General features: G+C 43.6%; 1 protein-coding gene across 1 annotated transcript in view; it reads right to left on the reverse strand.

Moving 5' to 3' along the window:
- Positions 1-16,713: 16,713 nt before the first annotated feature.
- kiaa0586 (KIAA0586 ortholog) overlaps positions 16,714-21,522 on the reverse strand; it is a 117,112-nt gene continuing 112,303 nt past the window's right edge. Inside the window, exon 31 of the mRNA XM_029729703.1 lies at positions 16,714-19,999. Coding sequence (XP_029585563.1) covers positions 19,848-19,999 — 152 coding nt within the window. The 3' untranslated portion in view covers positions 16,714-19,847. The remainder of the gene's footprint in view (positions 20,000-21,522) is intronic.

Below are 21,522 nucleotides of genomic sequence, written 5' to 3' on the forward strand. Positions count from 1 at the left end.
AGCCTTTATGCGGACTGGTGAAATATCCTCACTTGTCTGAATGTTCTGTTTTACTATCCTTGTGAGCACTTCTGGTCCCCACAAGGAAAGTATAATCAAACCAAACACACACAACCAGTTCTGAAGCATATGTTTATATAGTGTAATTAAGGAAGGCAACAGTTTGATCTGAGCAGAGACAAGTGATGAGGGTTTTACAAGCTGCTAACCACAAAACTATGGTGGAGTTTCGCTAAGCATTAAAAAGTACTTTAGGCTTCCCTCTATACATACAGAAAGCAGTAAAAAGCTGCCAGAGTATATAAGGCTGCACTGACTGCTGCCACTTTTCCACTGGTGAGGCGAGTACAGCTGGCGAGGGAATTACACAGTAAGGCTGCATCCAAAATGGTACCCGATTCCCTACATTGGGAATAGGGTACCATTTCAGATTAAATCTAAGTGAGATATGAGAGAAGGGTATAGTTTGGGGACGATGTGCTTAGAGATAGCTTGTCCTTCACTGTCTCATCTAAAAACTCTCTGCGCTAAACCAGTGGCGATTTTAGCATGTACATCTTGCTGGGACAACAACAACAAAAAATGTAGTCAATATAACTATTTATTCAGCACTTTTGAAATGTGCAGCGACAGAATTCAGAACATGGGCCGTTCTTACAGTGTTCTCCTTGTACACCATGTCAGAACCGTAGGATAAATAAAGGGGCATATAAACAGACAATTAAAGCTCCTACAATATTCGATGATTACATTGAAATAGTTTATAGGCTACATGTGCACCACCAAGTTAGAACAGTTGGCGAAATTAAGAGGTGAAAATAGACCAAATTATTAGGGTGAGGCACATTGAACGCTGTTTGGGTTTTTGCGTGTCAAAAAAGATACACGTCATATAACACTATTTGATGCGTTAAATAAGCTTTTAATTTGACAAGTCAAATAACACAGTTCTATTATAGAATGTTGTGTGTTCTGAATTTGCATGTGCAAGCCAAGCGCCATCACTACTATCAGTAGCACTGTCAAAGCTGTACAAAAAAGTTGGCAAATAAGCACACACCAGCCACGAACGATGTGTTTACAATACCGCGTTGGTGAAAATAGACCAAATTATTTTGGTGAGGCACATGGGCTACTAACAGCTTACTACACAACATACACCTAGTATTACTTTCTTAACTACAGTATATTACATCATCTTATGAAGCAGCATACAAGACATAATTGGACTCACCTTGTGAAGGTGGCGCGGCGGTCCATTGTGGGTAAATTTTGTCATCAAATTTTGTCATCAAAGTCTGGCATTCTCTGGATTTATGGTGGGAACTCTGAAAAAAAACACAGCCACTCCATTGAACAGCAGGCTAACGTTAGTGGTTGCTTTGCAATGCTTGCAGTTAGCCACTGAATCCTTCCAAACGACTCATTGTTGAATTTGCGATTTCCAACTTGTTTTGTAAAGGCCGATGAGCAACGAAACGTTTTATATATAATTTCTCTTCATTATTTTTCTCCATATGACAAGGATTAAAAGGGATTTGCCAGTAGATTGTTGACTCGATTCATGATGATGACTGCTAGCTAAGATTTTGAAAGTATGATGTTGACATGATCAGTCCAATCAAAGCTACTGTACATATAATGTGATTTGACGTAATTTTATCTGTGGCCAATGACCTTGAGCCATCTTGGAAGGACACTTGTAATATAACTCTATGCCAGGACCCAAAGGGCAGACATTTTGGATGTCTACCCTTACTATGGACTTAAACTTGGCGATGACGTACTGTCCCCGTGAGTGACAGAACACTGAGCCAATCACGGCGCAATGCTCCTATTTTCTGCTGACTCGCCCCACCACCACAGAAAGCACTGAGCTAAGCTGAAACACCTGCATATTGGAGCTGCCTTACTCAAGAAAACAAAAAAGAGACCATGTGTGTACGCAGCTTTATTAACTGAATGATATATATATATATATTTATATTTTTTGCAGAAAATGTGGGCTCAAAACAGGTGGGGCTCTGCCCTGAATGACGGGTCGCCACTCTGCAAAATACAGCTAATCAGCAACAGTTGAAGTTGGAAGTTTACATACACCTTAGCCAAATACATTTAAACTCAGTTTTTCACAATTCCTGACATTTTATTACTTTCATCACATTCCCAGTGGGTCAGAAGTTTACATACACTCAATTAGTATTTGGTAGCATTGGCTTTAAATTGTTTAACTTGGATCAAACGTTTCGGGTAGCCTTCCACAAGCTTCCCACGATAAGTTGGGTGAATTTTGGCCCATTCCTCCAGACAGAGCTGGTGTAACTGAGTCAGGTTTGTAGGCCTCCTTGCTCGCACACGCTTTTTCAGTTCTGCCCACAAAATTTTCTATGGGATTGAGGGCCACATAATTTTCCATCCTCATAATGCCATCTATTTTGTGAAGTGCACCAGTCCCTCCTGCAGCAAAGCACCCCCACAACATGAAGCTGCCACCCCCATGCTTCACGATTGGGATGGTGTTCTTCGGCTTGCAAGCATCCCCCTTTTTCCTCCAAACATAACGATAGTCATTATGGCCAAACAGTTCTATCTTTGTTTCATCAGACCAGAGGACATTTCTCCAAAAAGTACGATCTTTGTTCCCATGTGCAGTTGCAAACCGTAGTCTGGCTTTTTTATGGTGGTTTTGGAGCAGTGGCTTCTTCCTTGCTAAGTGGCCTTTCAGGTTATGTCGATTAAGGACTCGTTTTAATGTGGATATAGATACTTTTGTACCTGCTTCCTCCAGCATCTTCACAAGGTCTTTTGCTGTTGTTCTGGGATTGATTTGCACTTTTCGCACCAAAGTACGTTCATCTCTAGGAGACAGAATGCGTCTCCTTCCTGAGTGGTATGACGGCTGCGTGGTCCCATGGTGTTGATACTTACGTACTATTGTTTGTACAGATGAACGTGGTACCTTCAGGAATTTGGAAATTGCTCCCAAGGACGAACCAGACTTGTGGAGATCTACAATTTTTTTCTGAGGTCTTGGCTGATTTCTTTTGATTTTTGCATGATGTCAAGCAAAGAGGCACTGAGTTTGAAGGTAGGCCTTGAAATACATCCACAGGTACACCTCCAATTGACTCAAAGTATGTCTATTAGCCTATCAGAAGCTTCTAAAGCCATGACATCATTTTCTGGAATTTACCAAGCTGTTTAAAGGCACAGTCAACTTAGTGTATGTAAACTTATGACCCACTGGAATTGTGATACAGTGAATTATAAGTGAAATAATCTGTCTGTAAAGAATTGTTGTAAAAATTACTTGTCATGCACAAAGTAGATGTCTTAACCGATTTGCCAAAACTATAGTTTGTTAACAAGAAATTTGTGGAGTGGTTGAAAAACGAGTTTTAATGACTCCAACCTAAGTGTATGTAAACTTCCAACTTCAACTGTACATATCCATCTGCTGCCGTTCACTAATCTCAAATTGACCATGGCGGTGTCCCAAAAGGCACCCTATTCCCTATGAAGTGCAATACTTTTGATCAAAAAGCATATGCCAATGTCAATGAGGAAGTGTCACTTGAGAGTCCACATAACAGTGGTGACTTTGCAGGTTTGGACTTGTAAGGCACATCTGGGCTAGATGAAACTTGGGACTGAGTTCCTGGCTTTTGGTGTGCTCCCTCTTCTTAAAGGGATGGTTCCTTGTTTTTACACTTACTTTGGCTTTAGTATAGTCCCAGAATGGAACATCCCTTTAAAAGCATGACCAGTACAAAAACAAACAAGAGGTGAAAAACAGGCTTGCTTCACAGAGACAGAATTTTAGCGTACAGCCAGTAACTGTCACAGATATCTTAACAAACGACTCACATCACCCTACTGGTAGTGAGTCAGTCTTATGCTGCTAGCAGGGGATGAGAATCTCTGTTGGGGAGATGACTTTGCCAACTCTCTCTGTGACAGTTACAGGACGCATTTGTGTCTGTGTTTATTTAATCAACAGAAACTGAATTATACGATCGTGTCCACCTCCGGATGCCTGATTATCCCAACAGAACCAGACGCAATGCTCTCTATAGTCACAGCCTCAGTAGTAAAATTGAATAGGATTTACACTTTCAATAGTCTAACACTGATGAATCATGAATTCAATTAATTATTTTGCCATTGAAGATCAAGGTGAGTGTTTGTATGTGCAGGATCTGAATATGTTTGTATTTTTTGGTCAGTTCCTTAGAGGCAAGAATGCAAAAGAGGTCCCAGAATTCTGGGCATTGATGCTGCTTTAAAATTGCACATAAAACCAGTATTTTACCTTAAGACTCTGTCTGGACTTTCAACATTTACTTTTATATGTATTTATAAAGCAAAACAAAATAAAACATCTCTAAGGAAATGCAGTCTTGGTTCTTCGCCAAGGTGTCTGAGCAGAGAGAGATAACAATAGCCAACATCATCGTTCTCACCCAGCCAGCTGAGCGTAGCTGAGCTGGGATGAGAAGTGTTGTGTTTCTGTTCTCTTAATCCTCCCAGCGTTGCCACGGCAAAGTTCCACCGCCACCGATGCTGTCGTCATGGCAATGCCTCATCATCATCAGCCTCCTCTCTTCCCACACCCCCTCTGTCCGAGTTATCCGTCCGGGTGATTTGTTTGCAATTAAAACGCAGTGCTCAGAGTGGCATACAATAGATAGACGAACAAGCGGCTGTGCCCTCATTTCACCGCGGTGCACAGTTCCTCCGAGGCATTTGGCTGCTTATTAACTGCTATTGCACCACTCACTGCCTGTATCAGACTATATCATGCGTCATCAGACCAGACTTGGCATTCAAGTGCTAAAATGGAGGTGGGAGGTGAAGGAGCTTGCCAGGAAATAAAATAGAGCTTCAGTGATGACTCGTAGTCTCGAATGGCGGCTGGTTTGGTGTCTGGTCTGGCTCCTATAAACAGTTGTTTTCCTCTACTGAAAGCAGAGACTCTATGCAGGGGGTAATGGACTGGCCACTGCACTACCGAATTGACATTGCTAGTGAGGTTATAGGAGATGCAAAAGGACTGCTGCCCACAAATGACCCACAGCTGTGCTGGGCTTCCATCAAATAGATCTAGAGAGTATACAGGATGGAAATTAATCCTGTAACTCGTGTAACGCTGTACACAGTAGCTCTAGTTATTATGTGTAACATTTAACATATCAATCACCGTCATGCACACAAGGGCGTATTCACTAAGATCCCACAGAGAGCCATAGAAAATCAGTTTCTTGTAGTGGAAAACATGAGAAAGATTCCTTAGAATGAAGCATAAAAGGCATACTTCCCTGATGTACATAAGATGACATTCATGACGTGAATTTGACAATTTCCATAGAGGGGTTATAACAGCTAAGAAACCCAAAACTCAACCAATCGTAATATTTTAAAACTAGTAAAATATTATCACTAACTTTCCTCAAAAGAAACTAAACAATCTCACTTATCGTTCTAGTAAATGTGATACACAGACTTTCTATTGTCTCCTGTGGCCTTAAAGGGATATTTCAACTTCATATTCAGGATCTCCAACATCAACACACACTATATATACAAAACTATGTGGACACTCCTATTTCAGCCACACCCGTTGCTGACAGGTGTATAAAATCGAGCACACCCCCATGCAATCTCCATAGACAAACATTGGCAGTAGAATGGGCCTTACTGCAGAGCTCAACGACTTTTAACGTGGCACCGTCATAGGATGCCACATTTCCAACAAGTCAGGTCGTCAAATTTCTGCCCTGCTAGAGCTGCCCCGGTCAACTGTAAGTGCTGTTATTGTGAAGTGGAAATGTATAGGAGCAACAACGGGTCAGCCACGAAGTGGTAGGCCACACAAGTTCACAGAACGGGACCGCCGGCTGCTGAAGCGTGTAACGTGTAAAAATCATCTGTCCTCGGCAACACTCAGTACAAAGTTCCAAACTGCCTCTGGAAGCAACATCAGCACAAGAACTGTTAGTCGGGAGCTTCATGAAATGGGTTTCCATGGCTAAGCAACCGCACACAAGCTAAAGATCACCATGCACAATGGCAAGCGTCGGCTGGAGTGGTGTAAAGTGCTCTGCCTTTGTACTCTGGAGCAGTGGAAATGCGTTCTCTGGAATTATGGATCACATTTCACCATGTGGCAGTCCAATGGAAAATCTGGATTTGCCTGATGCCAGGAGAAAGCTACCTGCCCGAATGCATAGTGCCAACTGTAAAGTTTAATGGAGGAGGAATCTACACTACACTACAAAAGTATGTGGACACCTGCTTGTCGAACATTTCATTCCAAAATCATGGGCATTTATATGGAGTTGGTCTCCCCTTTGCTGCTATTACAGCCTTCACTCTTCTGGGAAGGCTTTCCACTAGATGTTGGCGCATTACTGCAGGGACTTGCTTCCATTCAGCCACAAGAGCATTAGTGAGGTCGGGCACTGATGTTGAGCGATTAGGCCTGGCTCACAGTCAGCGTTCTGATTTATCCCAAAGGTGTTCCATGGGGTTGACGTCTGGACTCTGTGCAGGCCAGTCAAATTCTTCCACACCGATCTCAACAAACCATTTCTGTATGGACCTCGCTTTGTGCATGGCGGCATTGTCATGCTGAAACAGAAAATGGCCTTCCCCAAACTGTTGCTACAAAGTTGGAAGCACAGAATCGTCTAGAATGTCATAGTATGCTGTAGCATTAACAGCATACTGTATGTGCTTCAGCACTTGGCGGTCCCATTCTGTGAGCTTGTGTGGCCTACCACTTCGCCGCTGAGCCATTGTTGCTCTTAGACGTTTCCACTTCACAATAACAGCACTTACAGTTGACCAGGGCATCTCTAGCAGGGCAGAAATTTGACAAACTGACTTGTTGGAAAGGTGGCATCTTATGATGGGGCCACATTGAAAGTCACCGAGCTCTGCAGAAAGGCCATTCTAATGCCAATGTTTGTCTATGGAGATTGCATGGCATTGTGTTTGATTTTATACATCTGTCAGCAACGAGTGTGGCTGAAATAGCCAAATCCACTAATTTGAAGGGGTGTCCACATACTTTTGTATAATGTGTTTCTTGATGTTGAGGTGGTGCTGGAGATTATGAATATGAAGTAGAATTTTTTTTTACATTTCCCTTTAACGCAAATCCTTTTTAAAGTCATGAAAGTTTCAAGGTGGAACTTTTAGATGTTTTAAAGTATTGATAACTTCTCAAAAAATAGCAAAGAGAATGCAGCATTGTTCTTCTCAGAGTAAAACACTTTATCTACCTAGAGAGTAGAGAGAGCATGGACATAAATTCTATTTCAGACATGCTGTCCAGAAAGTGGTAAATAGAAGTCCCTTACTCTTAAAGGGGCAATTCAAAAAACAAAGCGACCCCCCACCACTTTTTGTTGCTGTTCTGATAGGGTAAGACAGTTGAACTAAGTTCATGAGGCATTTAAGTTATATTTTTCAAGATTCAATGCCTGTATATAATTAATATAAAAGTGCATTAATATGATATAAAAATGGATGTACCAATCCCAGATTGCCCCTTTAAAGATTCAGTTGGAGCTTTTCAAGCCAGGCAGCATTTTCTCCTCAACACCCAGATCCAGTGTTGGATTGCTTTGATAATATGATACGAGCCATCTAATAACCACACGGTGTCTCTCGTTAAGACATGGTGGCAAACAGTGATGTAGGCTACTCTGTCCTAGTACCAGGATTTCTGTGGTTATGGTTGGAGGCCCAAACCTCCACAGAAATATACTGCTCAAAAAAATAAAGGGAACACTAAAATAACACATCCTAGATCTGAATGAATGAAATAATCTTATTAAATACTTTTTTCTTTACATAGTTGAATGTGCTGACAACAAAATCACACAAAAATAATCAATGGAAATCCAATTTATCAACCCATGGAGGTCTGGATTTGGAGTCACACTCAAAATTAAAGTGGAAAACCACACTACAGGCTGATCCAACTTTGATGTAATGTCCTTAAAACAAGTCAAAATGAGGCTCAGTAGTGTGTGTGGCCTCCACGTGCCTATATGACCTCCCTACAACGCCTGGGCATGCTCCTGACGAGGTGGCGGATGGTCTCCTGAGGGATCTCCTCCCAGACCTGGACTAAAGCATTCGCCAACTCCTGGACAGTCTGTGGTGCAACGTGGCGTTGGTGGATGGCGCGAGACATGATGTCCCAGATGTGCTCAATTGGATTCAGGTCTGGGGAACGGGCGGGCCAGTCCATAGCATCAATACCTTCCTCTTGCAGGAACTGCTGACACACTCCAGCCACATGAGGTCTAGCATTGTCTTGCATTAGGAGGAACCCAGGGCCAACCGCACCAGCATATGGTCTCACAAGGGGTCTGAGGATCTCATCTCGATACCTAATGGCAGTCAGGCTACCTCTGGCGAGCACATGGAGGGCTGTGCGGCCCCCCAAAGAAATGCCACCCCACACCATGACTGACCCACCGCCAAACCGGTTATGCTGGAGGATGTTGCAGGCAGCAGAACGTTCTCCACGGCGTCTCCAGACTCTGTCACGTCTGTCACATGTGCTCAGTGTGAACCTGCTTTCATCTGTGAAGAGCACAGGGCGCCAGTGGCGAATTTGCCAATCTTGGTGTTCTCTGGCAAATGCCAAACGTCCTGCACGGTGTTGGGCTGTAAGCACAACCCCCACCTGTGGACGTCGGGCCCTCATACCACCCTCATGGAGTCTGTTTCTGACCGTTTGAGCAGACACATGCCTGCTGGAGGTCATTTTGCAGGGCTCTGGCAGTGCTCCCCCTGCTCCTCCTTGCACAAAGGCGGAGGTAGCGGTCCTGCTGCTGGGTTGTTGCCCTCCTACGGCCTCCTCCACGTCTCCTGTTGTACTGGCCTGTCTCCTGGTAGCGCCTCCATGCTCTGGACACTACGCTGACAGACACAGCAAACCTTCTTGCCACAGCTCGCATTGATGTGCCATCCTGGATGAGCTGCACTACCTGAGCCACTTGTGTGGGTTGTAGACTCCGTCTCATGCTACCACTAGAGTGAAAGCACCGCCAGCATTCAAAAGTGACCAATACATCAGCCAGGAAGCATAGGAACTGAGAAGTGGTCTGTGGTCCCCACCTGCAGAACCACTCCTTTATTGGGGGTGTCTTGCTAATTGCCTATAATTTCCACCTGTTGTCTATTCCAGTTTGATTTCACAGAAGTGTGATTGACTTGGAGTTACATTGTGTTGTTTAAGTGTTCCCTTTATTTTTTTGAGCAGTGTATATTTTTTCCCTTTTAAATCTCAAAACTGTACCCTCAAATTTGTCAATACTATCTCAGATAATGTCCCAAATTGTGTTTGTAGAGAACTACATTTGTTAGCTGAAACGACATGAGGCATTTCCATGAAAAATAACATGCTTATAATGACAGACACATCTGGAGTGTGTAGAGTCAGACACGCCAGTGACAGCCTGGTCCCCAAGGGTTAGAAGTGTGAAAAACCAGAAATGTCAGACAGTTCTACCCAACCTCCCTCTTCCTTCCTACTCTCTGACAGTAACACATAGAGCCATGTAGAACTGCTGATATGAATCGTCAAAAACAAGCGAAGGCTAATTTTGAGATATGTTTAAATTGATTTCTATGGTAATACAGTGCAATAATGATTTACATAAACAGCACACAGCATGTTTCACACGACTAAGCCGTCTTCTCATGAGGACAACAAAGGAATCAGGTTAACTGATCTTTGTTCATTCCACCAGAAACAATTAAAAGAAATGTGTGCTGAAAATTGAAGAGACACAAAAGTCTTCAGAGTCTAATTTAGTATCTGTAGCCTACAGGGAGTAGCCTAGCACTTCAGCTGCACAGACAGGCAGACATGTTCGGTGCTTGGAGCCTACGGCACTGCCCGAGGACGCTGATTCTCCAGTTGGGAGCAACTAGTAGGCAAATTTGTATTATTTTCTATATTTACTTGATGAAGCTCATTCCAGTGCCTCTGTGCTGAGTTTCAGCTTTATGTTCTTTTCTACATCCTTGCATTATTCACTGTCTCAACCTCTGCCCCCCTTTTTTTTCTCCTGTGCTCCAGCTGTGAAAACCCCATGACGCAGCAACCTCAGTCGGCTAAATAAGTAATCAGGACTGTATGGAGCCGTGCTAATATCACAGCCCTTCACTCAGATATACACAGTATATAGGCCTATACGGTCTATCACTCTATACACTGTAATAACTATTGTCTAGGGCTTTAATTAATGTATTTATTGTCTTCACGTTTTGATTTCCGAAATTATAATGACAATGGGATTTGAGAAATTACTCCAATAAATTGTAAATATCCCAAAAGTTCAGTTCTGTGGTTGCCATAGCGCCGCCTAGGCAAAGAGCGCTGAAAATATTGTACATCATTCCGCACATTTTTTGTGTTTTTTTGAATGTTTTTGATCACTTACATCTCGTGGTCTTGACTCTCAGAGTTGCAGAATTGGGATGAAAAGTATATTTTTGGCTTACAACTAGCTAGCTGGTTGTTTGGATTCAAATAATGCAGCTCTGGCTTTATGGTTTCATCTGTCGGGAAGAATTAAAACAAGTACTGCATGCTGTGTCCAGAGATGGCAGAAGAGGCTCAGGGGCCGTTCTTAACCACTGCTAAGATGAAGTGGCATTTTGTGCACTTTTCAGCAACCATGGCATCACCCAGGTAGGGTGCTACATGTTCGAGAATAGAGGACCAGTACCTACTGGAGCGGGTCGTACGGAGGAACTGATCGTCGGAGAAGCAGATGTGGTGAACTGATGAAGCGCTCCAGGCCTGTTTGTCAGACTGTCTTTGTTTCTCTTTGGCTGTACCATTTATGCCTCCTCCACTGAAGCTACAAGGTCTTTCCAATCCAAACTGCCTCTACTCCCAGCCTTTCATCCAAAGCCAAATAGAGACATTCAATCTCTGTCTCTACCATGTCAATTAACATGTGTTGTTTGTGTGGTTTGCTTTTTATGAGCTTTGAGATAAAAATAAAATGTAATGAAAAGCGCTATACAAGTTTAATCAATTATTATTCATTATTAAAAAACAAACTACTGTACTTCACTTGTAAATGTAGCTTTTTGTTCAGAGGCCCCTAGACACTTACAGCCCACGCGTTGCTACACAACTTGGGGCCCCTGGCTGTATAAATAGGAGGCTCTGTATGTGTAGTGGGGAAAGCCTATGTCCAGGAGTCTCTACAGCTGCAGAAAACAGCTGCCTGGATCAGGGTTGGTTTGGACTGAACATAGGCAAAGGGCATGGGGGTGGTGGGAGAGGACATGAGGGGCTTGATTGTTGTCTTGCTTCCTCTCTTCTCAGCGTGTCTTCCGTTTTCTCTCTTTCTCTCTTCCCTGACAAAGAGAATCCTGTCTTCTTGAGAAAAGGGTCAGCGATTGAGCACTTACTTCCACGCATGTGGACGCAACTGCTCCCTCTGTGGAAGTGTGAAGTCACCAGGAAGGTCATCGCCACTAAACCAGAACATCCACAGACACTGGTGTTGTCTTACAGCTAGAAACACCACGGACAAATATCTAGATAATCTTCATTGACAGACATGATGCGTTTCTCTCACCAGGATCCAGGAACCGTGAGCCTTTTAATTACAATTACAACATTGGCACATTGAATACACAAGTCCAATGCATTGCACCATCCCACTTTAACATACACTCACTGTCCCGTTCTTGTTGTTCTGTATATAAAATGTAACATAATATTGGTCTACCGATGTACTGTATTGTAGATTTCATTCAATCCAAAAAGAGAGGTGAACTGAATGGGAGGAATCTCCTGTAGGCTGGCTTGTTCAAATGAATGCATGGTTAAGTCAGATGTCTGTTGTTCTCCATTTCCTATTGGCTTGCAGAATCTCCTGTTGATTTGAATAAAATGATGCCTTTTACACATCAACGAGCTATATTGTTGACAACGCATCAGGCAGCCAGGACTACGTGATTCAGACAAAAGAAAATCAGGGGTAGATCAGCTTTAATATTACAGATAGATTGTAGCTTTAATCAATTTGTCTGCATCATTTCCAATCCCCCATATATATTTTTGTAAATATACACTACCGTTCAAAAGTTCGGGGTCACTGAGAAATGTCCTTGTTTTTGAAAGAAAAGCTCATTTTTTGTCCATTAAAATAACATCAAGTCAATCAGAAATACAGTGTAGACATTATTAATGTTGTAAATAACTATTGCAGCTGGAAACGGCTGATTTTTTATGGAATATCTACATAGGCATACAGAGGCCCATTATCAGCAACCATCACTCCTGTGTTCCAATGGCACGTTGTGTTAGCTAATCCAAGTTTATCATTTTAAAAGGCTAATTGATCATTAGAAAACCCTTTTGCAATGACGTTAGCACAGCTGAAAACTGTTGTCCTGATTAAAGAAGCAATAAAACTGTCCTTCTTTAGACTAGTTGAGTACTAGATTACTTGTTAGATATTACTTAGATTACTTGTTAGATATTACTGCATGGTCGGAACTAGAAGCACAAGCATTTCGCTACACTCGCATTAACATCTGCTAACCATGTGTATGTGACCAATAAAATTTGATTTGATCTGGAGCATCAGCATTTGTGGGTTCGAATACAGGCTGAAATTGGCCAGAAAACAAAGAACTTTCTTCTGAAACTCATCAGTCTATTCTTGTTCTGAGAAATGAAGGCTATTCCATGCGAGAAATTGCCAAGAAACTGAAGATCGCTGTGTACTACTCCCTTCACAGAACAGCGCAAACTGTCTCTAACCAGAATAGAAAGAGTGGGAGGCCCCGGTGCACAATTGAGCAAGAGGACAAGTACATTAGAGTGTCTAGTTTGAGAAACAGACGCCTCACACGTCCTCAACCGGCAGCTTCATTAAATAGTACCCGCAAAACAAAGTCTCAACATCAACAGTGAAGAGGCGACTCTGGGATGCTGGCCTTCTAGGCAGAGTTCCTCTGTCCAGTGTCTGTGTTATTTTGCCCATCTTAACCTTTTATTTTTATTGGCTAATCTGAGATATGGCTTTTTCTTTGCAACTCTGCCTAGAAGGCCAGCATCCCGGAGTCGCCTCTTCACTGTTGATACAGCAATACGCCATCTGCAGTAATACACCATCCCATCTCATTTCTTTTTCAACAGGACAATGACCCAAAACACACCTCCAGGCTGTGTAAGGGCTATTTGACCAAGGAGGAGTGATTGAGTGCGGCATCAGATGACCTGGCCTCCACAATCATCCAACCTCAACCCATTGAGATGGTTTGGGATGAGTTGGACCGCAGTGTGAAGGAAAAGCAGCCAACAAGTGCTCAGCATATGTGGGAACTCCTTCAAGACTGTTGGAAAAGCATTCCTCATTAAGCTGGTTGAGAGAATGCCAAGAGTGTGCAAAGCTTTCATGAAGGCAAAGTGTGGCTACTTTGAAGAATCTCAAATATAAAATATATTTTGATTTGTTAAACACTTTTCTGGTTACTACATGATTCCATATGTGTTATTTCATAGTTTTGATGTCTTCACTATTATTCTACAATGTAGAAAATATTTTTAAAAATCAAGAAAACCCTTGAATGAGAAGGTGTGTCCCAACTATTGACTGGTACTGTATATATTTAAAAAAATATATTTTCCTTTATTATTTTCACCTAAACCCTCCCCTAAGGAGTAAACTAATGGATAACAATACTTAGGCTTCTACTTCCTGCTTATACATACTATATAATTTTCAAGGACACTGTATATTTTACATCAGTTATCTTTTGTTCGTTTTTAGTCCCATCCTTCAGCTCCACTCAACCCCTCCCATCTATCTCTTAACAACATACATTTTTTATTTCTATTTTCCATATATTTTTCAACTGTACTGTGATGTTTCACAAAAGTTCTGAAGCTTTCTATTCTCATCGTTTCTACAGATTGTAAATTAAAGATAAACATTTTTGCTAAAAGTATTTTTATATTATTGATCGACTGACTATGACTTTTCAAATCACCCAGCAGCGCTATCTGCAGAGTTAGCTCCAGGTAAATGTTGCAATTCTTTAACCATTCCTGGACCTGTGACCAAAAACAAGCTACATATGGACCGTACCAACACAAACAAGCAGAATCTGCGACGGTTGTATCCCCCATATATATAACATTCTATTGGTTGCAATAACTTTGTATAACAACTTAAATTGAAAAATTCTATGTTTTGAATCTGTGTTGTTTTGCGTAACAGTTCACAAACCATGTGCCAGGACTATGTTTGTACTCAACTCTGCCTAACAATCCGACATATCTACATAGCTCCATAATTCAGGCCAGTTATCAAGGCTAAGCTCTGAGGGCTATAGCACAGATAGAAGATGGAGCCAGATGTTTCAACGGATGTATGAATCTGAAACATCTGCTTGGCATTCCCACTCACCACCAAATATGGTAAGAGCTAATCAAACGGCTCCCCGGACTACCTGCATTGACTCTTTTTTTGCACTAACTCTCTTGCATACACTCACCCCATACGCTGCTGCTAGTCACTTTACCCCTAACTATATGTACAGTGTATAGCTACCTCAATTACCTTGTCGCCCTGCACATCGACTTGATACTGGTACTCCCGGTATATAGTAATGTTATTTTCTACTCCCTATATCTAGCCATGTTATTTTTTATTCGTTAATCTCTGTCTCATTATTTATATATTTTTTTATATTATCTTTAACTCTGCATTGTTAGAAAAGGACCCATAAGAAAGCATTTCACTGTTAGTCTACACCTGTTGTCTATGCATGTGACAAATACAATTTGATTTGATTGAAAAGGAAGGCCAGTGGCTGGCAGTCGGAGAAGATGGAGCGGGATGGATTTTGGCCGACATACTGCAAATTTTCTCATCGACGAAACATTTGATCTCAATACTCTTTTGTTTCCAAAACTATAATCTGTTACGAACAGAGTAGACTTAAGTTTTGTAGACTTTACCATTTGCCAAAGTTTAAAAAAAATGGTGTTATTGCACACGCGCACTTCAGAGTAGGAGTTCCCTTACCTTTTTGCCCAATTTTCATGATATCCAATTGATAACTACAGTCTTGTCCCATCGCTGCAACTCCCGTATGGACGCGGGAGAGGCAAAGATCGAGATCCATGCTTCCTCCAAAACATGACCCCGTCAAGCCGCACTGCTTCTTGACACACTGCTCGCTTAACCCAGAAGCCACCAATGTGCCACCATACAGCTGGCGACCAAAGTCAGCGTGGATGCGCCCGGCCCGCCACAAGGAGTCGCTAGAGCACGATAGGACAACGACATCCCAGCCGGGCCAATTGTGCGCTGCCTCATGGGTCTACCTGTCGCGGCCGGCTGCGACACAGCCTGGGATCGAACCCGGCTCTGTAGTGACGCCTCTAGCACTGCGTAGCAGTGCCTTCGACCGCTGCGCCACTCGGGAGGCCCTGCCCACCTCCTTGCTTGTTCTGCCCACTATGATTAATTTGCTCCCCTTGGAAATGACAGGCCGGGGTCTATCTTCGGTTATCAATAAAAAAACATTTGCCTACAGTATCGATAGGTGTGCTTAGGATTCTTAAACCTATCCATTCATCAAACACTGTCTCAGGTGGGAAAAGGAGAGGGGGTGATGTTCTGATCCCTCATGTACAGGGATCTAACAGCTGCCAGACACACACACACACACACACACACACACACACACACACACACACACACACACACACACACACACACACACACACACACACACACACACACACACACACACACAAACACTTCATAATGAAGCTCAGACTGGGAGAGAAAACATTCTGTAAAGTAATGAGTTCATTGGAATGCAGTTTTCTAGCAAGGGCGTATAGAGTTGCATGTGTCATTGACCGGCGAGCTTGATGTGACTGACTAGAACAGACTTCACGGCGAGCCTGATTTGGCTGACTAGAACAGAATTCACGCCGAGCCTGCCAGCCATGCGGTTCTGGATCCAGTCCAGTAACTATGGCCCTCCTGCTGGGTTTATCCCCATTAAAACTCAGTAGGGCCTAATAACAAGGCTCCTCCTATACACCAATCAAATAGGGATACGTCCCAAATGGCGCCCTATTCCCTATGTAGTGCACTGCTTTTGACTAAGGCCCATAGGGGCCAGGTCAAAAGTAGTGCACTATGTGGGGAACAGCGTGCCGTATGGAACCCAGACCAGGATTCTACCTAATGAAGCCCATCACCTTAAGGAAACTAAAGCTGTTGTTTGTGTCCAAACCGACTACTCAGGATCTAAATCATTCATAATCTCCTTAGTATATTATCTTAACTAACTGGCTCCCGAAGTTGACGTTGACTGGGGCAGGCAGGGGGATAGATAGAGAAATACAGGGTTTCTGTCCCAAATTACACCCTATCCCCTTTGTAGTGCACTGCTTTTGACCAGGGCCCATAGGGCTCTGCTTAAAAGCAGTGCATTATATAGGGCATAGGGTGCCACTTGGGACTCACCCATGAAGTCCTTTCACATGATTAATTAAAGGAAAAAGCTAATTTGATATGCAGATTTAATTGCCATTTTGAGAGTCATCAGGGAGGGATCCTTTGGAATGAGTCAAAAACGTAGAAATGCAACGCTGTAGATAATTAAACAAAGATTAAAAATACAAACTTCCACATTTGATGGTCTCCATCAATGTAATCTGAATGCAACTTCAAAGTTTACAGTATTCCTTTCAGACACATAGGCTCAAACAATTATCATCAACATTGTAAAAGCCATGATTAATATGATCTATAGGTTTAACTGAGCCAGTAGAGTAGTGGCTTGTTGTGTGGTCTACTCAGCAGCAGCGGACTTAAAGCTTTCAGATAAGGCACTCATTCAATCATGGAACCCAAATGAAATGTTAGAAATATGAATGCTTAGTAATGCTTGAGAATCAGTTGTACTGCTTTACCACAACCCACACACACACACACACACACACACACACACACACACACACACACACACACACACACACACACACACACACACACACACACACACACACACACACACACACACACACACACACACACACACAAAGTAGCGTCTTTCATCTTGAAAGACGATAAACATTTGTAGACACTACTAAGGGTTTTCCAAGTCATCATTACAACATTTTCCAACTAAACAGCCTCTCTCTCTATCAGCCAATAGGTATGAATCCTTAATGTTCTGCATGGATTTCACCTTCATTTCACCCCATTTAACACCCTAACACTCACCGCGGAATCCTCCCTGAGGTTCAAATGGAATATGAATAACACGCACTCAAAGCCCTCCCAAATATACAGCCTCTTTCATATCCACAGATGGAAGTTCCTGTGGGGTAAAAAAACACGGTGTTTTAAGTGCAATTCTAACTACAGTATCTCCTCCATAAGGATGCCAGTGGCTGTGTCCCAAATGGCACTCTATTGCCTAAATAGTGCACTACTTTTGACCAGGGCCCCATGGTCAAAAGTAGTGCACTATGTAGGGGATAAGGTGCCTATGGTTCATGTCAGGGTTAGAAAACTCCATGTTTGGACTGCCAGCAAACCTCTAAATCATGTCAGACCTCTCTCTGGAGTCCAAAGGGTGTCTCAGCTGAAAAGCTCCAAAGTAATATTGAAAGGGTGCTATCTCCGATGTGTTAAAACGCCACAGTGACGACAGTGGCGCTTACTGTAGCCTGGTTCCAGTTGTGATTGTGCTGTCGTGCCAACTCCTATGGTCATTGTCATGTCATATGCCAAGGAGTTGGCTAAACAGCATCGACAGATCTGGGACCAGGCTGGGTTTGCTGTAGGGTTGTGGGTAAAAATAAGTGGCGTCCTGTCCCTCGCTGCAATGCATTCTGGTGCCTGACTGTGAGAGGAGAGTGGTCAATGTCACGCTCGATTTCCCTCCTCTTCCCGCCCCTCACATCTGGCTTTGATAAACAGCTGGGCCGGGCTGGCCGAGAGAAAGCTGGAGGCACTGAGGTGGGGGTGGGGAGAGAGAATGCTCTGCACCCCTCAACCTCTGGTCTAGTCTTTACTAAACAGTTAAGAGTTTTTGCCCCAGCTCAGAGATTAGCTGTAGCTCAGACATTTAAGACCAGCTCAGAGATTAGCTGAAGTTTGATATTTCCCCTGGACAGGGCCGGCTCAGCAATCCCAGCTAGTGACACACTACATGTATCTGAGGTCATCGTACTGTAGTGTAGTAAGTCTTACTATTCGACAGGAACGTGTGCCATGGCCCCAGATGAACTGGAAGACCTTGTCTGCATCCCAAATGGCATACTGCTTTTAACAAGGGCAAAGAAGGCTTTATGAAGGGAATAGGGTGCCATTTGGGACACAGACCTTGATTTTCTGTAATGGAAGCATTTCTCAACAGAACATGCCCATCCAAAAAAACAACTCCAACAATGTAGGATGAATTTGTCGTTGAAAAGCTGAAATCTATCTTACGCCAATTTACATCAAATACTATTTACAATTTCAAAGAAGATACAAGGCAGAGCGAGAGAGAGAGAGAGGAAGGGAGGGAGGGAGATGGGGTGAGGGAGAGCGAGAATGACAGAGAGAGAGCTGTTGCAGATAAAGGTGCAGTTTCCTGGTCAGTGTCATGTCAGACCATCTGCCCTCCTGTCTTTAATCTCATTTCCTTCCTCTCTTTATCATTGTGACTTATCACTATACTGCATGGCCTGACATGGAGCCACATTTAATCCTGCTCCTCTACTTAGCTACAACCCTTTACTGATTCAGTCGATCAGTGAAGTGAAACACTAGTCAAATGGAGCGATATTCTGTTTTGGATTCCAGGCTACCCCATAGAGTGAGCAGCAGTTTATAGCAGATTCAACATCTCCTTCATTTGGATAAGGAATGGGACCCAACTAGACTTCTTCTCTTTGGTTTAGCTAGGAGGGAGAGGAACGCTCATTTAGTTTCTCCTCTTGGCACACTTGGTGAATTGAAACAGGATGCTCCTTAGGCTGGCGTTGTTAGTGATGCGTACAGCACACCAACATCAGATATACTGGCGGAGTCACAAATTCACTATTCCCTACATAGTCCACTACCTTTTGGGCCCTGGTCAAACGTAGTGCATTATATGCAGGGAATAGGGTGCCATTTGGGACGGAGATACTATCTTCATCTGGGGCAGCAGGAAAGCAAATGGGTGTGTAATGAGGTGAAAAGCCAATCTCCTAGTCTAGTGCAATGTACTGTAGTAGCATGACCATGACATCACTGTTTACATGGGCTTGGGAAATAACTCAACGAAACATTTGAATGACTGGCTGACTTGTCTGAATATCACAATGCAGCTATGAAAACAACCACTTAACTGATATGCCTGGAGTTGGCTGTGTTTAAATGAAAATGTGTATTTGAATGAAAAATCTTTCATTTGCATAGGGTAAGTATGAAGTTAAGATAACAGTTTATATAACAGTTGTTACTAAAACACTAAAAAGTATCAACTTTATTGGTAAAAAAAACTAGAATTGATTATTGCTACATACAATACATTGATTATCTGACAGGCAAATTGGTCCAAACACATTGGTTCCAGTGGTAAATAAATAGCGACTGTCTGAAGATCTTCACAAGAAATGGAATGTTATCTCTCTCTGCTGAGCTCTGTCCAGACCTGGTAAGAAGGCTTTAGTGGTCTCACCATCGTTCCACTGAGTGTGATGAAACGGAGATGGAAGTAGTTGGCGTCTTGGAGGCATTTTTCTGTAATGTCTCAGTAATGACTAAAGCGGGTCAGCAGCACTAGAACACGTCATTCCCTGATGAGTCTGTGTCTCCTCCTCCTCCTCTGGTGCTGAGCCCCAGACTGACAGAGCCCTCCTCCTCTTCTTCCTCTGGGCCGGTGAAGGGCAGCCGGACGGCCACCACTCTGGAGCCCTGCTGAGCCCGCTCCCCTGGAACATAAACACACATTACTCACTACATCAGTCACCCGGTCTGCTGCCTGCCTGACCAGCACAGTACAGCCCGAGCTCCAACCACCAGCCCTGCCCAGCCTCAGCCCAACCCAACACAACCCCAGCCACCAGCTCTACCACCAGCCCTGCCCAGCCTCAGCCCCAACCCAACACAACCCCAGCCACCAGCTCTACCACCAGCCCTGCCCAGCCTCAGCCCCAACCCAACACAACCCCAGCCACCAGCTCTACCACCAGCCCTGCCCAGCCTCAGCCCCAACCCAACACAACCCCAGCCACCAGCCCTAGCTTCCGCCCAGCCCTGCCCAGCCTCAGCCCCAACCCAACACAACCCCAGCCACCAGCCCTAGCTTCCGCCCAGCCCTGCCCAGCCTCAGCCCCAACCCAACACAACCCCAGCCACCAGCCCTACCACCAGCCCTGCCCAGCCTCAGCCCCAACCCAACACAACCCCAGCCACCAGCCCTACCACCAGCCCTAGCCTAGCCACTCCGCTAGCTGCTCTTCTATACATCTGTGAGTAGGACAGACAAGTGCTAAGCTGGCTGGTTAGCCTGATGAATGAGCCGTGTGTTGTGTAGGAGCCAGCAGTGTATGGGGAAGTGTTGTTTCTACACACACACACACACACACACACACACACACACACACACACACACACACACACACACACACGTTTTGTAGGAGCCAGCAGTGTTTGGTAAGGTCAGTGGTGTTTGTACACAGAGAGATGTTCAGGCCTAGAAGGGTGAAGCACCACTAATGCAGAGCGGCAGCTGAGCCTGTGGTGGCGGAGCTACTGTAGGACCCATCTGCTAGGTGACTCACTCTGACAGCACAGACTGGAGCCAAGGCAGAGGTTCAGTTCTTAGTTTCTTTAACGGTTGATGAAAAATACTTTTTGAACTTTGAAGATTTTTTGTCTGTCTGCCACTAACCCGCTGAATGAGTGTCTGGGTTTGTGAAGAATGAATTGCGTGGCTCAGTTGGTAGGCCATGGCGCTTTTCCAACGTCAGGATCGAGGGTCGATTCCCACTGTGGCCACCCATGAGAAAATGTATTTGAGGATGAAAAAGTCACTTTGGTTAAAAGCGTCTGTTAGATGGCATATACTATTATATTCTAAGGACCCCGTGTTATTACGATATCTAAGGAAAATATTACAAACCAAGAGCTCTCTTACATGGCAACTCCACTTAGATCAAATACAGCCACATCCAAGTTAGCCTGCGTCTGCTAAATACATACAGTACATTATGAGGTTTGGCTTTGACATTCGAGTGCTTCTAGTTGACTTAATACTAGTTGACATGACTCTACTGAAGTTCACTATTTTACAGCTTGACGTTAGACGATTCCTCACCCTGAAAGTAGTCTATGGGGACGGAGAAACTGTAAGTCATGGTTCAGTTCTCTATATACAGCCATTACAAACTTCAGCTGCCTTCAGCCACCACACGCTGCAAATCGATGGAAGTAATGGGGCATGCCAGCATGT

This window comes from Salmo trutta, chromosome 33 (assembly GCF_901001165.1).
Source record: "Salmo trutta chromosome 33, fSalTru1.1, whole genome shotgun sequence".
In the NCBI taxonomy this organism is placed as follows: Eukaryota; Metazoa; Chordata; class Actinopteri; order Salmoniformes; family Salmonidae; genus Salmo; species Salmo trutta.